Raw genomic sequence first — 16,501 nt, 5'->3', positions numbered from 1 at the left:
TGGAGAGCTGGAGAGTATGCTGGAACAGCCCATATAGGAAATGACTGCCTGATGTGGATTGGCATAGAGGACATTTCCAAGAGATGGGAAGCTTCCAAGGAGGGTTTCGGGATCTGGGTCTTATGAGCAATTCTGACCAGCTGGGGGTCAGCTCGATTGGGATTGCCCAGTACCTGAACTCCCTCAACACCTACTGGGACATAACTGCTGGAGGTTTCAGTGACAACCCTGGTGGCTCTTCCACCATCAGGTCTGTCCCTACGTGCTGTACCTGACTGTGATTGTTTGATAGGGAACAGAGAGAAACTTTTTACCATGTACTGTATCTGATCTGTGCTGCATTTAACTTGCAAGTATTTGATTGGGATTGTGTGTAGGAAGCTTTTCACTGTACCATACCCATGTTACACCTGACCCATAAGTGTTCAGAGTATGGGGGCTTTACTCTTATGTCAAGACCATGCTGTACTGACCTTAGAATGTTTGATGCTATAGTGAGCAGGGACTTTACTTTGGCATCAATAGTTTATTCAGGCAAGCGGTTGCAAAGGACTAGGGGACTTACCCACTCTTTTCTTGCCTTGATCTAACCATCTGCATTTTTTTCTACCATGGCTGACTGGGAATGTTGGGACAGTGCAAAGGGAGATGGGCTAAATGGCTCTGTCATAGGGAAACATGGAAATTTATAAAACACTGGAATTTCTCACCCTAATGAACCGAAAAGTTCAGTACAAAAGGTTACACATGTGCCATTGCTGGTTCCGGCAGCTCCATTAACAATTGTTCAGTTCTTAAAATAAATCCAATGGAAGTTCCACACAAATTGGTTCACTGCCAGGCTGATTTTCAAAGAGTTCGGTGTTGAAAAAATTTGCTAACTGCATCCTGGGAGGAAATGAAGATGTAAAGAGGATATTTGGTGAGAGCTAATTTTGGTATTGATCAATCAGTGTTGCACTTACTCTGCTGACACAACTTCCTCCATAGTGCTGTTAATTCTCACAGATTTCCAGCCTCCCTGCTTTCCTGCCCTAATCGCCAATGGCCAATGATTCTTACTGGGTACAGAGGATCTGGAGCTGGGCACTCAGCCCCTTGATTCAGCTCAATCGTGTTTACCCAGCTTTGATATCATCATCATGTTTGACGAAGAAAATTGTACCATTCCAGTCTTGAACATTTCAATCACCCCACTATCCACTTCCTTTTCAGTAAGAGAGGGGCTCCATAATTCCACGAAACTTTAAAAAAAAAGTGCTACCTGATTTCACAGCTTAGTGCCTTGCTCTACTTTTATGTTCTCCTGTTCTAGATTTCCTCCAGAAGCACTAACACTTTCTTGCAAAAATCAAAAAAAACTGCAGATGCTGGAAATCTAAAATAAAAACAGAAAATGCTGGAAATACTCAGCAGGTCAGGCCGCATCTGTGGGAAGAGAAATAGAGTTAACGTTCACCTGAAATGTTAACTCTGTTTCTCTTCCCACAGATATGGCCTGACTTGCTGAGTATTTCCTGCATTTTGTGTTAATATTTTAACTTTCTCATGTGTTTACTATGTTGAAGCCTTTCGCCGTTTTACACATCTTTCCACCTTCAAAGCCTAAGGAAATATTTATGCAACCATTCATCAACTCGGATTGTTGTAGCACGGAAGGCTGTTTTATTTGAAAATGCTATCAATTAGCCAGTGCCCTAGATATTTCCAGACATTTTTTTGTTACTTCATTTGTTTATCCAGTTTTGCTTAAACAGTCAGAACTCAGCATGAGATCTGTGGGTTCAAATTACACTCATTCCAGTAATTGATTCAAATTACTGGGAACTTTAGCACGGCATCTGTATCACTCAGCTCCAGGCCTACACATGTGCACTTGAGTTCTGCCTGCACCTCTGCACCAGAATTTGGGGTTGTGTATCTGAACTCAATTCTTTTAGTAGGTGTCTGTGCACACTTTTGCAGAACAGGAGATCTCAGAGTCATCTCTCACGGTAGCAACCCCAGTGTGGCCACGCCACAAAGACTTGAGTACACAAATCTTTGTTAGCATTCTGTTGTACCTCGGAGGAAGTAAGTGTTGTATTATCAGACGTTCTGCCTTTTAAATGTGATCTCAAACTGAAGCAGTGTCTGCTTTCTTAAGTGGATGCCAAAGATCCCAAGTCCCTCTTTACAAGAAGTGCATGGGAGATGCTCATGCTGTTTTAGCTAATATTTACCCCTCAATCAATAACAGATTATCCGATCATTACCATTTTGCTGTTTGTGGCTAAGTGCAAGTTTACCACTGTAATTCCTGCTTTATACTGGTGACTTCTAAAAATTCTTAATTGACCGTAAAGGATTTCAAAAGCTTTGAGGTCATTATATAAATAATTTTCCCAAGAGCCTTGTAAAGGGAAATAACAGAATAAATACAGAAACAGCTGGAGACACTCAGCAGGTCAGGCAGCTTCTATGGAAATGTTTCTGGTCAAAGACCGTTCATCAGACCAGAATAACGGGAAACAATGGACTTGGTTGTGTCTTCCCCCTCGTTGAACGTACCACTCAGAAAGCTCACCAGCACCTCTACTTCCTCAGGAAGCTACAGAAATTTGGCATGTCCCCTTTGACACTCACCAACTTTTATCACTGCACCACAGAGACCATCCTATCTGGATGCATCACAGCTTGGCATAGCAACTGCTCTGCCCGGGACACAGCCCAGTGAGTCACTGAAACCATCCTCCTCCCCCCCACCCCCCCCATGGCCTCTGTCTGTACCTCTCGCTGCCTTGGTGAAGCAGCCAGCATAATCAAAGACCCCACCCACCCGGGTCATTCTCTCTTCTTGCCTCTCCCATCAGGCAGAAGTTACAGGAGCCTGAGGACACATACCACCAGGCTCAAGGACAGCTTCTATCCCACTGTGATAAGACTATTGAATGGTTCTCTTGTACGATGAGATGGACTCTTGACCTCACAATCTACCTTGTTATGACCTTGCACCTTATTGTCTACCCACATTGCTCTTCCCTGTAACTGTGACACTTTACTCTGTATTCTGTTATTGTTTTACGCTGTACTACCTCAATGCATTGTTTAATGAATTGATCTGCACGAACGGTATGCAAGGCAAGTTTTTCACTGTACCTCGGTACAAGTGACAATAATAAACCAATACAAAACCATAGAATTGCATCTCAGTGAGATTGGACAGAGTTTCTTTCAGTTTTATTATTTAATATGCTTGCACCATTCTATCGGAAGATGCATTGACAATCATAACAACCTGGTGCATCAAGAAAAATCATTCCCCTTTGGTTCTTCTGTCAGTTACCAACCTTTCTGCCACTGGAAACACTGTTCGCCATTCACCGTCAGCATCAGTCATAATTCTGGGTGTCTTAATCCTGCACTCAACCCCCACTCCCTCTCCCCACCTTTAATCTTCTCTGTCCTAGGGAGACCAACTGCAGCTTATCTGGTTCGCCAAGAGAAGTCGGAGAACACTTGGGCAAACCCAGGGGTGAAGGCTCAGGAAGTTCACAGCCTTCAGTGGTGGGAAATACTTTTCACACAGACTGACAGCTTTAGGACCTGCTACTAGGAAACACTTCATCCAATAATAAGTCTGCATGGGAGCGTCAGTGTGTCTATGTGTGGGAGATTAATTGTCACATTTCTGTGCGGCTTTCCAGGTGGTAAAGAAACTCAACACGAGGTGTGGAAGTACAATGCCTCCTTAAATAAATGGATTCAAGTTGAATATTTAAACACTGGACGGTGGCGGCACAAGATGGCGGTTCTGAACGGCAAGGTATATGCGGTTGGAGGTTTTGATGGTGTCACACGGCTCAACAGTGTGGAAGCATATGACCCATTTCACAACTGCTGGACTGAGGTATCTATCAAGGGGAATAGCAAACAGTGTAATGCAATTCTCAAACCACAGAGCCTTGAGTATTTCTTGTATGTACTCTCTCTAATTTCACGCATTAAATCCTGCGACACAGTTTTTCTTTGACACTATTTTTGCCGTGTCTGCATGTCACATCTATTGAGAAAGAATATGAAGAACGACCTTTTAACCTCTCAGACATACTAAAGCACTTCACACCTAATAAGGTACTTTTTAATTAAAGCTTCCAAAGAAATGCTGGGAAACTTACTCAACAAATTGTGCATTCCTCTGTGGGCAGCTAGGAAAGATGACAAAGCCGTAGATTAATGTGATAGTCAAAAGAAGGTATCTGCAAAGGCCCTGCACTAAAATGTTTGGTTAGATATTGTGCATAAGCCAAAGCAGGAGGACTTGACACTGTCTTTTAACTCAGATGAGAATGCTAACATTCGAGCCCTAAAAGAAAACATCTGCAGGAGATAAAATAGCAATCCTTTTTTTGAATAAAATAAAAAGATCCAATCTGTTACTATTTCACATCAAACAAAGTATTTGTATCTGAATAGGAAATTTTGTGACCCCAAGTCTTTCCAAAGTACTTTACAGTAAAAAAAATATATTTTTTAAATATTGACCCTTTTAAACCTAGGAACAGCAACCTTCAATGTGTGCACAGCAAGATCTCACAAACAAAAATGTCCGGAAAATCTGTATTATTTTGGATGTTAGTAGAAGGACAAGCATTGGCCAAGACACAGAGGAACATTCCCCTGCTTCTCCAATAGTTTCACATTTTATCTTAAAGGCAGCAGATATGACAATACAGTTCTCTTTCAAGTGCTTCTCAGCAATATCAGGCTGGATTATATTCTCAAGGAGTTACACTTGAATCAGGAAACAAGAACAAACTACTCAACTGAAATAAACCCAATTTTTCCCATAGATCTTTACATCTACTCACCTTATTGTATAAGATTAAAATGTAAATTACAACTAAGAAAAGGCTATTTGGCTTAACAAGGGTGCTCTATCCAGATCCATTAAATGAAAATTCCATCATGAAATGCCCCTCCATGTCATCTGTTGAGGATTATAAAACCCACAGTCAGTGGCTCAAAGGTTCAGACATTGCACTATCCTGCATCTCTATTCCATTCCTAACAGCTCTCTTTGAGGTGCTAATTACAAATCCATTCCCTCCTCTTTAAATCTGATGCAGCAACCAATCTAACTGAGTAAAGTCATTTCCAAATCTTTAACCTTGCTCATAGTGTGTATGGGGCAGATTTTAGTTGGGGATCATCTGCATGCTTATAGTCGATACTGTGGAGGCAGCAGACATCTGAGTAAAAGACCTGGGATCTGCAGGAATTGGTTCTACACATTTGGGGTGGCTGATTAAATCCTGGTGAAGTGCCAGGGTCTACTACATTAATCTGCTATACAAATGACACTCTCACTTCTGTTTATTGTAAAAGACAATTTCCTCAACATTACATTTCATTATTAAGACATTGGAAGCAGTTCTTCCACCTGTACCTGGGGAATAGAATGGGGAGGAGAAGATAATGCTAAAGTATTTCTCTCTTAAGCCATCATTACTCAGATAAGTTCCCTTTCATTCTATGAATTAATGGGTTGTTTTATTTAATATTATTCCTTCTGTCACAGGGAGTTCCACTCCTCGTAAATGTGAGCTCGTTTGCTGCCACAACCTATAGTAAGAAGCTATATATTATTGGAGGAGGACCCAATGGGAAACTGGCTACAGACAGGACCCAGTGCTATGATCCTGCAACAAATATGTGGAGCCTGAAATCACCTATGCCCATAGAAGCCAAGTGCATCAATGCTGTTACATTCAAGGATCATATTTATGTTGTGGGTATGTGAATGCTGTTGCTTACTGTGGATGTCTGTTTGATGAGTGCACAACAGAAAGATGTTTAGGACTGAAAAGACCATTGACTCTTCATTTAGATCGTGGTTCATCTGTGCCTTAACTGTACTTCTGTGCCATCCTAACCTATTAAAGATTTATAGGTTAAAATTAAATAAGGTAATGGACTAGGCATTCACAGCATCTTGGGGGAAAAGATGTGCGAAGCTGGTTTGCCTCCTCTTTTTCATTTTATTTATTACATACAACTGATAAAATATTGAGCATAAACAAGACAGGTCAAAATAAGTTAATGTCCCATTACACTCCTACTGGGATGATTTTTCATATCTACTACAAGTTTAAAGAAGTAATAAATTATGTGCGAGAGAGAGCATAGCATTTGCAAAAGGATCAAGATTAAGTGAGTTGACAAAACTGACAAAACCGTGGCAGATGGAACTCCATGGTGAAGTGCAAGATAATCCATTATAAATCCACCAAAAAGTTGGAGAACTCCCTGAAAGTTATGAAACCGGGAACTGTGGAGAGACAAAGGAACCTAGTCAATTGTGTACAGACCAGTAACATGGTGTATGCAAACACAAACAAATCAGAATCAAATTGGCAAATGGAATGTTGATTTTTACTTCAAGAAGTTGGACCACAAAAATGAGGAAGTGAGCCCATGTTGTTCCAAGCTTTCAGACTCTACTTGTATTGCAGTATTGAGAGGGTATTATGTACTAATTCTGCAGAATGGTATCAGAGACACAAATAGGATTTCCCTTTTTGTTGAATGAGAGGGCTCATCTGCAAGAATCTCAGCTAAGACTTTTATTTTAGATAGGTTCTTGCTTGAAAATACTCTTTTTAAACTTTTTAAGATTTAAAACATTCTCTAATGGAGTACTTTAGATTTTTTAATGTCATTACAGGTAGATAGAAGTGTTTAGAAGTAATTGATTTTACATGTTTTATCTCTTTTTAAAATTTATTTGTTTTAAATTATTTAAGTTCTTTGCTATCTTTACTTCAAGAATTCCTTCCACAAGTACACATGGGGAGGACTGCTATAGGTAAGTATTTCCCTGGCCAGTGCTGAGACAACAGTACATGCTGCAGACTGCAAATTCCAGGCCAAAGTTTCCTATATATTGACCCTTGGGTTCTAGATTCACAGAACAAAAAAAAGCATTATGCATTTGATTTCAAAACATCAGTGAAAATAATGAAGCCCATTGTAATAAATAATCTAATATTCAGTCACCTTGAGCCAGTGCCCTTGACGATTAATTTGTATCAGGGTTGAGTTTTCAGTTGCAATTTATTTTATTGAATGGTTAGACTTTTGGGCCTATGCCAGAATAATGAAGCAGTTTGTTAGCTAGTTATGTAAATTGGCAACTGTATAGCACACATCTCTGATGGATTGGAAGTGGCTGCTCAAAAGCTGATATTCTAGTTGTTTGTCATATGTTGAGAGCAAACAACAGTGCCATCTTCTGGATAACCCTTTGTTTGTGAACAAGCATTTTCAGAGCAGTTTCATAGCAATAATTTTTTAAAAAAATTTTACTTACAGCATGGTAACAGGCCTTTCCGGCCCAACGAGTCCACACCACCCATTTTAAACCCCAAATTAACCTACCTGTATGTCTCTGGAATGTGGGAGGAAACCGGAGCACCAGGTGGAAACCTACGCAGACACGGGAGAACGTACAAACTCCTTACAGACAGCGATGGGAATCGAACCGCGATCGCTGGCGCTGTAATAGCGTTGCGCTAACCGCTACGCTACCGTGCCGCCCTAAATCTTTTTTTTTGAAAAATACTTCTTATTCACATACAAGGGATTTTATACCTTCTCTACATTGAAATTAACCAATTTCTCCATCAAATGGAATACTTAAAAACATAACCTGTGACGGCAACATGGATGATAGAAGGAATTGTTATTGGAAGAATTGGGTCAGCAAGTTATAATTTCAAGAGGAGAAAAGTCAGGAAGAACCTTTTGCAGAAAGGGGTATTTAATTTGAGGAATAAATTACCTGGAGAAAGACATTGAAGCAGGCAGTGAAAATGGGGTCAAGAGAGCTCAATGTGATTCTAGAGAAAGAAGAGATTGAAGGTTAGGATGAAAAGGTAGGGTGAGGTTAAGGGCTTATATAAGGCAGGTGGCGGAATATCGTAAGAAGATGAGTAGGTGTGTTGTAGACTATGGGGCTATTGACAGAAGTGCATAGGTGGGATTGAGGCAGATGGTGAGGGAGAAGCATAGGATTAGGAAAAATGATAAAATGGCTAGGTGGATTTAAGACAAAAATATTGATGGTATTTAGAGGTATGCTCAGTTGTGGTTTAAGGGTTTTGTGAGGCAAATAGTAGGACTGAGAGATGTGGTGAGATGTTAATGCAGGATTGGTGAATATGGTGAGGTGGGTTGTTAGGATGAGGCTTATGGTGAGATGGTCAGTGACATAGAGCAAAATGGACATCGCCCCGAGTGCCAGTGGGGAGGGATATCTGAAGAAGGTGACTGGGTGGGGTTGAGGGATATGCTGTGGACAGGAAGCAATAGATTGGTGGGGAGTTTTACAGGTAGGTGGAGAGGCGAGGCAAATGGTATGTGCAGAGGAGAACTTTGGTGTTAATGACACTGTAATAACTGAACACGAACCATAGCGTCACTGGAGCAAGCCGCCACCCTTGGTTTCTGCCTGCTAAACCTCAGTAAGGTCTGAGCCAGTCACGAATCTCAGCACATTAATCTCTCTCTCTTTCCCCAGGTGGCGCAATGAAGGCCCTTTACTGCTACAGCCCAGCAGAGGACTCATGGGCTCTCATCACACAGTTTGGCCATGAGCGCGCCAGCTGTGGGATCGCAGCTTGCAATAACAAGCTTTTCATCACTGGCGGCCGTGATGAGAAGAACGAGGTCATTGCCACCGTGCTTTGCTGGGACACAAAGAAGCAAAAGCTGACAGAGGAGTGTGTCTTGCCCCGCGGAGTTTCGCATCATGGTAGCGTCACCATCAGGAAGTCCTACACACACATCCGGCGCATCGTCCCAGGAGCAGTCTCTGTATGACACACAGTTGAAGCACAGGCAACTTGCTCACCTCCAGAGGGGCTGCCTGGGGCTTTTGAAGAGACTTCATCTGGACAGTCAGAGGCAATTAACAAACCATGGCTCCTGTCACCTGGATTCTGTCTCTCTGGAAGGCATCAAAGAACTGGCTGCACACTCAATACAACTGAGCCTTCTGGGACAAACACTGCATTGTCAAAAGAGTTGGAAACCTGAATCTAATCCAAAAAGGATGCCTTGCATTATTTTTTAGTGTATAAAGGAACTGGAAACTACACATCAAACATTGAGGATGTATAATTGAAGAACTCTGGGGTGTAAAAGAAGGACATTGAGAATAGGGGGATATAGGGGGTAAATGCCAAGAGCAGAGAGAGACTACATACTTGGCAAGAGGGCTAGAAATATGAAGGCAGGCCTCAGGCACTGTGCTTGTTAGGTAAGAGTCACGGTACCCAGAGAAAAGAGAATAAAGTAACCATGAAGTAACTGAATAGAGCAACAGCCTCCAGGAGCTGTATGCTCAGTACTGTTCCTGTTTCAAATGAGTCATATAGTCATACAGCATGGAAACAGGCCCTTTGGCCCACTCCATCCATGCTGACCATCATTTATCCATCTGTACTGATCCCATTTACCAGCACTTTCTCTCGACCTTACTTCGCTTACTACCTGATCCCGAAGATGCTGCCAGTCCTACTTATTTAATGCTGTGAGAGAATCTGACTCCACCGCCCTATCAGGTTTAGGGTTAGGCTACACTGTTCCCCATTATTTATCTTCTTTATATCCCACTGTTCTTCAATATTTCTCCCAGTGTTTAACCTCTCTGCATTTCATTAATTGGACCAAGATAAAGTTGTCTTTCAGTTCTAAAATATCTGATCAGTTGTTTTTTTTGAATGGGAATTTTGAGCAAATGGATATTAGCAGGATAGAGATTTTGATGAGTGATAGACTCAAGAAGGTGATCCAAAAACTCTTAATCAGGGGTCATCTTAGTTTAGAATGGGTTCCCAGGGTCTGGAATTACTGAGCACGGACAAGGCAATCCTGGATTCTAAAAAAGTGCTGAGAGCACTTGTGTTCCAGGGAGCACAGGGGAATTTGTGGCATTGCAGCAAAGGTGGATCCCAGAACTTAGAATATCATGGTGAAGCGTAGGATCTTTGTATCTGGGGTAAGGATCTCAAGCTCAGCATCAGTTTGGGTAGGGTTTGACATTCTAACATTTGCAAGGATTGCAACATCAGGCAAGCATGTTTAGAGCCATCTATGCTTAACTTGACACCCTGTAGATGGGTGTATATGTCTCATAAGAATGTAAGAAATCAAAGCCAGAGCGGTTACGAGTGGTTTTTGAGTCTACTCTGCCATTCTACAAGACCATTATACATCATATTCACTTTCTGCCCATTCTCCACATCCTTTCATATCCCAACTCCTGCAGTATCCCTCCAACACTGCCTGAATCTCTTCACCTTCATTCTCTTCATTGTGCTGTTACCACATTGATAGACACTGGCTGCCCTTTGGATTTTGCTGGAAGCAAAACGAGTTTGCAGCCAGGACGAGGATGATTAATCCTGCTGCTGGCCCTCTTGGGTCAGAAAATCCTTGGCCTCAGGTAGCCATTCCTCCACGTCTTGCCATTCTCTGGAACAGGCCATGAGCTGCGATCCCCATTCTCTTTTGTCTCTGCCTAGGAGTGCCTCAGGTAGAGTCCACCCTTCCTGCCCCTGGCCAGCAGGTACAGATGTGCCTCCTGCTGTTTGGCAGTGCAGGTATATTCTCATGTTGGCGCAGACTGAATTGCTTGTAGCAGAGGCAGTTCATTGATAAAACGGCTGGGACAATCCACTGGAACATGGCTCCAGAGAGCCTAGCATCACAGCAGAGGCCTTGCTGGATTGACAAGAGGCCGATTGGAAAATGGACAAATAGGTGCCTCTGCCTATTTATCTATCTTCTGGTAGGAAAAACTCAAAGCACCAATTGTTGTGGGAGTAATGGCTTGAAACCTTCCATAGATTTAGGCCTCTGTGGTTGGAGGAGATTGCTTCTATTCTCAAACTCCATTTGGAGTATGTTTGCCTACATGCTTTGTGTGCAGCTTTCTAGATTTGACACCACTTTACTCATTGGCCACCAGAGGATGCAATTATCTTTATTTAAATCAATGTTTATCACAACACCTCTTTTGTCAGTGAACATGCAAGTGACGTCCTGGACTTGTGAGTTAAACAATAACCTGTGTACTCAGGGTGTAGAACCCTCCATTCACTCATGGTATCCTGGTGTATTTGAAATTAAAATACAAAGAGCTCAAATTGATTGCAACAAAATAAATGTTGGGCTGTGCCCTCCAATTTGAAGCTTATTTAAAGAGCTCGGTGCCTCTGGTACAATGATCAACTAAATATCCTGTTGTGCAAGTATCCCTGATTCTCACCAGTATCTTATGAATCAATGCAACGGTTCTATTTTTAACAAACATTCTGCCCATCTAACTCTGAAGGCAAGAAAGATCATGCTTTCTTGCAGAGCCTTCCATGATCTCCAACAATGCTTCACAGCCAAGGAAGGGCAGTCTATGGTAATATAGGGATATGTCACCCTGTCAGTTTCCACCAATAGTGGTAAGATAATGATCAGATGATCTATGTTAATGCAGCTGGATGAATGATAAATATTGACGAGGATACCAGGAGAACTCTCCCGATTCTTCAACTCTCCAAATCGTTTACAATACCTGGGTTAACACCTCATCTGGTGCCACTGCTGACAATGTTACATTCCCTCCATACTTGGAATCATGTTCATATTTACGGAGTGGAACATGAACCTTTGATTTTCAGATTCACAGGTAAAGTGGTACCACTAAACTAGGGCTGACTTCTGAACAATGTTATTTCTCCTTTTAAAGGCTCTTGCAACTGATACAGAAGCACTGGTGCAAAAACAAATTGTTGGAGGAACCCTAAAGCAGTGCTGATATAGAGTCTCGACCCAAAACATTAACACCCCTCTGACTCCACAGAGGGCTGCCTTACCAGCTGAGTACCTCCAGCAGTTTGGTTTTTGCTCATGGTTACAGCATCTGCAGTCTCTTGTGTCTCCACAGGAGCAATAGTGTCACGTAATGAATTTGGTACTGTTCACTTGGAAGAGTCTAAAATGATACATGTACATGGTTTTGGTAGTAGCAGAGATGATGAGCTGGTTGAGTACCAAAGGTCATCGCTGCCAGACTGGGTCTGCTACAGGTGGTGATCAAACTAACACAACACAAAAGAAGAATCTACCTGGCTTTATCCTCCCCAATTTACCTGCCACCAAAGCATCTATCCAGCACAATGTTGAGTGGAGTGGCCAATTTCACTCTGAGGACACAAATGCACACACGTGCTAAAGAGTGGAATCAGCAAATAGTCAGAACCAAGTGATCCCACAATCAACAGATCACAGCAAAGCTCTGCAGTCCTGCCACATCTAATTGTGAATGGTAGCAGAATACCAAAAAAGCTAATGAAGATTTAAAGAGCATCCTTATCTTCAGTGATGGTGGAGTTCAGTACATGAGCACAACAGGTTGAAGAACTTACCTCATCTTCATTCAGAAATACAGAGTGGTTAGACCAAACTTAGAGCACTGTGTCCAGTTCTGGTCGCCTCATTATAGGAAGGATGTGGAAGCGTTGGAAAGGGTGCAGAGGAGATTTACTAGGATGCTGCCTGGTTTGGAGAGTCTGCATTATGAGGAGAGACGAAGGGAACTAGGGCTTTACTCTTTGGAGAGAAGAAGGATGAGGGGAGACATGATAGAGGTGTACAAAATATTAAGAGGAATAGATAGAGTGGACGGCCAGTGCCTCTTTCCCAGGGCACCAATGCTCAATACAAGAGGGCATGGCTTTAAAATAATGAGTGGGAAGTTCAAGGGAGATATCAGAGGAAGGTTTTTTACCCAGAGAGTGGTTGGGGCATGGAATGCACTGCCTGTGGTGGTGGTGGAGGCAGGTACATTGGTCAAATTCAAGAGATTGCTAGATAAGCATATGGAGGAATTTAAAATAGAGGGATATGTGGGAGGAAGGGGTTAGATAGTCTTAGGCGAGGTTTAAAGTTCAGCACAACATTGTGGGCTGAATTGTGCTGTACTGTTCTATGATTCTATGAAGATCCATTTAGTCTCCTCATGAAGTCCCCATTTTTTCAGTCAACCTGATGCACTCCATGTGATGTTAAGGAACAGCCGAGGTTGCTGGCTACAGCAAAGATAATGGGCCCTGACATCAAGGCTGTAGTGCTTGTTGTATAATAACTTGTAATGGTCTAGTCAAACTGTTCCATATAACCCCAATACTATCAACAATTTGTCAAAGGTCAGAACTGAATGTTTACTGATCATTGCAGAATGTTCAGTTCCATTCTTAAAATCTAAGATAATGAAACAGTTCATGCCCCCATGCAACAAGACCCAGATAATAGTCAGGCTTGGGCTGATCTACAGCAAGTAGCGTTCACATCAAAAGTGCCAGGAAGTGACCGTCACATAAAAGAGATTCTAACCATGTCTCTTGTTGCATTCTGCGCCTGGGATCGTCAATGACCTGAAACTTAAAAATGGCTGGATATATCAGATTACTGTTCTTTCCTTTGCATTTTGAGTACTATATAAGTGCAGTTCCTTGCATTCTACTGATCTGGCTGTGTAGTTTAATAGCCTGTTGGTTTTAATGATTGTGGGCCATGTTTGACGATAAGTGCTAAGACTTTCACTCTCTTTGTCAACTTCTTGGCTTTTCCACTACGGTTTTGATAGCAGACATTTGCTCTTGCTGAATATCTTGTACTTGAGAAATGCCCCCTGCTCTTCAAATTTGGATAAGGAGAGTAGGTCCATCTTCAAGAATTGAGATATTGAATGGATTGCTATTGTGAAAGATTATCCTATTTGTTTTTCATGGGTACTTTCCCCAAATGCAAAGGTGAAAAGTCACCGACAAGTGACAGCGTGGCTGGTACTGTGTGTAGCACTTACAGAAGTTGGAAACAGAAAACACTCTTTAAGGATAAGATTAACCAATAGCACCACTTGCTGGGTGGAAAGTTCAACTGGCAAAGTAAGTGTGGAATATTTTTCCTCAGTGAGTTATGACGATCTGAAATGCCATACAAAGTAATGGTGGAAACAGATTAAAAAGTAACTCACAGAACGGAATTGCATATTTAAAAAGTGAAAGAAAGAACAATGGGAAAAGAGAACGACTATACAGCACAGAAAAAGACCCTTTGGTCCACCACATCCATACTGAACTTTTTGCTCATCTACACTAATCCCATTTGCCCACATTAGGACTGTATATTCCTGTGCCTTGCTAATTATGTGTCTAAATGCCTTTCTAATGTACTACGTATCTGATTCCCCCACCTCCTCTGGCAGCACATTCCAGATATCAACCACTCTTAGTGTAAAAAAAATTACCCCTCAGATCCCCTTTAAAGCTCCTTCCTCTCACCTTAAACCTATGCCTTCTTGTTCTTGATACCTCAACCATGGGAAAAAGTTTTTGACTATCTAGCCTATCTATGCCTATGGGGTGGAAATAGTTGGCTAATTCTTCTACGATGGGTAGCCTCCTGGGCCATAAGGTTCTATAATTCTGCGTTTCCCAAAAGCCTGCTCCATGGATCATGTTGGCTTTGGGATAGATCACCTTCAGTTAGCAAGGGCTTTGATAAGGTATCTTTATTAGTCACATGTACATTGAAACACACAGTGAAATGAATCTTTTACGTAGTGTTCTGGGGGCAGCCCACAAGGGTCGCCACAATTCCAGTGCCAACATAGCATGCCCACAACTTCCTAACTCTTTGGTACATCTTTAGAAAGTGGGAGGAAACCGGAGCACCCAGAGGAAACCCACGCAGACACGGGGAGAACGTACAAACTCCAGCGGCCGGAATTGAACCCAGGTCGCTGGCGCTGTAAAGCGTTATGCAAACCGTTACACTACCGTGCTTGTATTGTAGCCCTGTATTGCAATTGTATGGATGCCCCATCACATGGGCTCCCAAGGAGGAAGCAGCCTCAGACATGGAGGCTCAGATAGGTGCTGTGAAGATCTGATTCCACAGATAGGAGTAGGGCTTCTCAATTGGTTTAGCTAACTGGTAGAGAAGCATTTCTCAGAATGTCTGATGTCCCATTGCATCATCAGGAACCAAACAGTTGATGATCCTGGATATGGAGTGACCTAATCTTTGTGCCTATGTGGGTCTGACCTCCCAGCACTAGGGAGTTGGCAGGTTTGGCAATGCACAATTTCTCTGTGCTCTACACATGTTTTTTTCCTTACTCTCCCCTCAGACACCTAGTCTGGACTCTTAGCACTGCAAGAGATTTAGTCAATGGTAGGTCCATCTAGGACACAAAGATTAGGGTTGCCACAGACCTAGGAAGCCAATAGGTGAATAGATCAGTCAAAACAGATCAATGCTGCCTCCTTTCATTCTAGCCAGGAGAAATAGTACATTAGGGGTTAAAGGGGCTATAGAAGGAGCAGCCTCCAAGGGGAAACACTCTGGAAGAGTACATAAGAAGGAAAATAATATACAAATACAAATTACATTTTCCCTTGTATGCAGATGTTGCTAAATATAACAAAGGATTTTGCAGGCGGTGTGTGTAATACAAGGAGAGGATGGCATGTTTGTAATAAACCTTTGGGGTTAATTGAATGTAGGAAATGCTTTCATAAATGAGACTGATGCAAAGATATTTTAGCCAGGACAGTTCATTGCTCTTTGCCTTCTCTTGATGGATCCTGCAATGACATCTCTTGATCTGCTCTCTCAAACTCTCTCAATGTGCTTGGCTTCTTCTTCCTTTGCTATTGTCTCAGCCTTCCTCTTGCTCCCTGTGGCTCTCACCTCTTGTCAAAGAGCTCTGAGTCTCCTTACTCTTGCTCTAGTAACTAAAAAAAGTGCTCTGCAATAATCCTGTGAAAAAGTTAAGATGCTGAATTGATGCCATGATTCTCTTCATCCAAGTCCAAAAAGTCTTGCCCATGTCCTCAGACTATGGCCATGTATTCTTGACCTTAGCCAGGGCAGTCTTCACTGCATCCACTCTGTCTGGGCTTGTCACTTAAATCGGGACCTTGGGATTCCAATGACCTTCTTTAATTGCTCTGTGTTACTGGTGTTGTGAATAAATGGATAAGCTCCTGAAAAAGCAAGGTGCTTGTTTAATGCATTTTTACTTAGCTGATTGGATTGAGTTGCAGATGCCATGAGATATAACCTGAAATGTCAAGATTCAAGAACTCAAGAATTAATTGTGACTTTCACAGACACTAAAGATTCAATGGATAAAGTGGTCTTCATGTTGACCTTCCAATATAGTACTCAATTTGTTTACCCTTTCTCTGGTGAAGTGAAGCATCCAAAGGCACCGCTCCTAGGATAGGATGAGGCAAAAATGCCTTTGTTAGTGTATCATTATGGGATTATATGTGTGAACAGTTTACAAATGCTATTTGTTCTGCCTGTCCTACTATATCTGCTTTGGAATTGTGATGATATGAATGTGATGATGTGATGAGACCGCACCTCAACTGTTGTGTACAGTTTT

General features: G+C 42.1%; 1 protein-coding gene across 1 annotated transcript in view; it reads left to right on the top strand.

The window, feature by feature from the left end:
* klhl6 (kelch-like family member 6) overlaps positions 1–11,164 on the top strand; it is a 39,591-nt gene extending 28,427 nt beyond the window's left edge. Inside the window, exons 5-7 of the mRNA XM_052017991.1 lie at positions 3,687–3,889; positions 5,561–5,774; positions 8,561–11,164. Of these exons, the coding sequence (XP_051873951.1) occupies positions 3,687–3,889; positions 5,561–5,774; positions 8,561–8,862 (719 nt within the window). The 3' untranslated portion in view covers positions 8,863–11,164. The remainder of the gene's footprint in view (positions 1–3,686; positions 3,890–5,560; positions 5,775–8,560) is intronic.
* Positions 11,165–16,501: the final 5,337 nt, after the last annotated feature.

The sequence above is a fragment of the Pristis pectinata genome, chromosome 6, assembly GCF_009764475.1.
Source record: "Pristis pectinata isolate sPriPec2 chromosome 6, sPriPec2.1.pri, whole genome shotgun sequence".
NCBI classification, from domain to species: domain Eukaryota; kingdom Metazoa; phylum Chordata; class Chondrichthyes; order Rhinopristiformes; family Pristidae; genus Pristis; species Pristis pectinata.
This window is presented reverse-complemented; position numbering and strand designations above follow the sequence as displayed.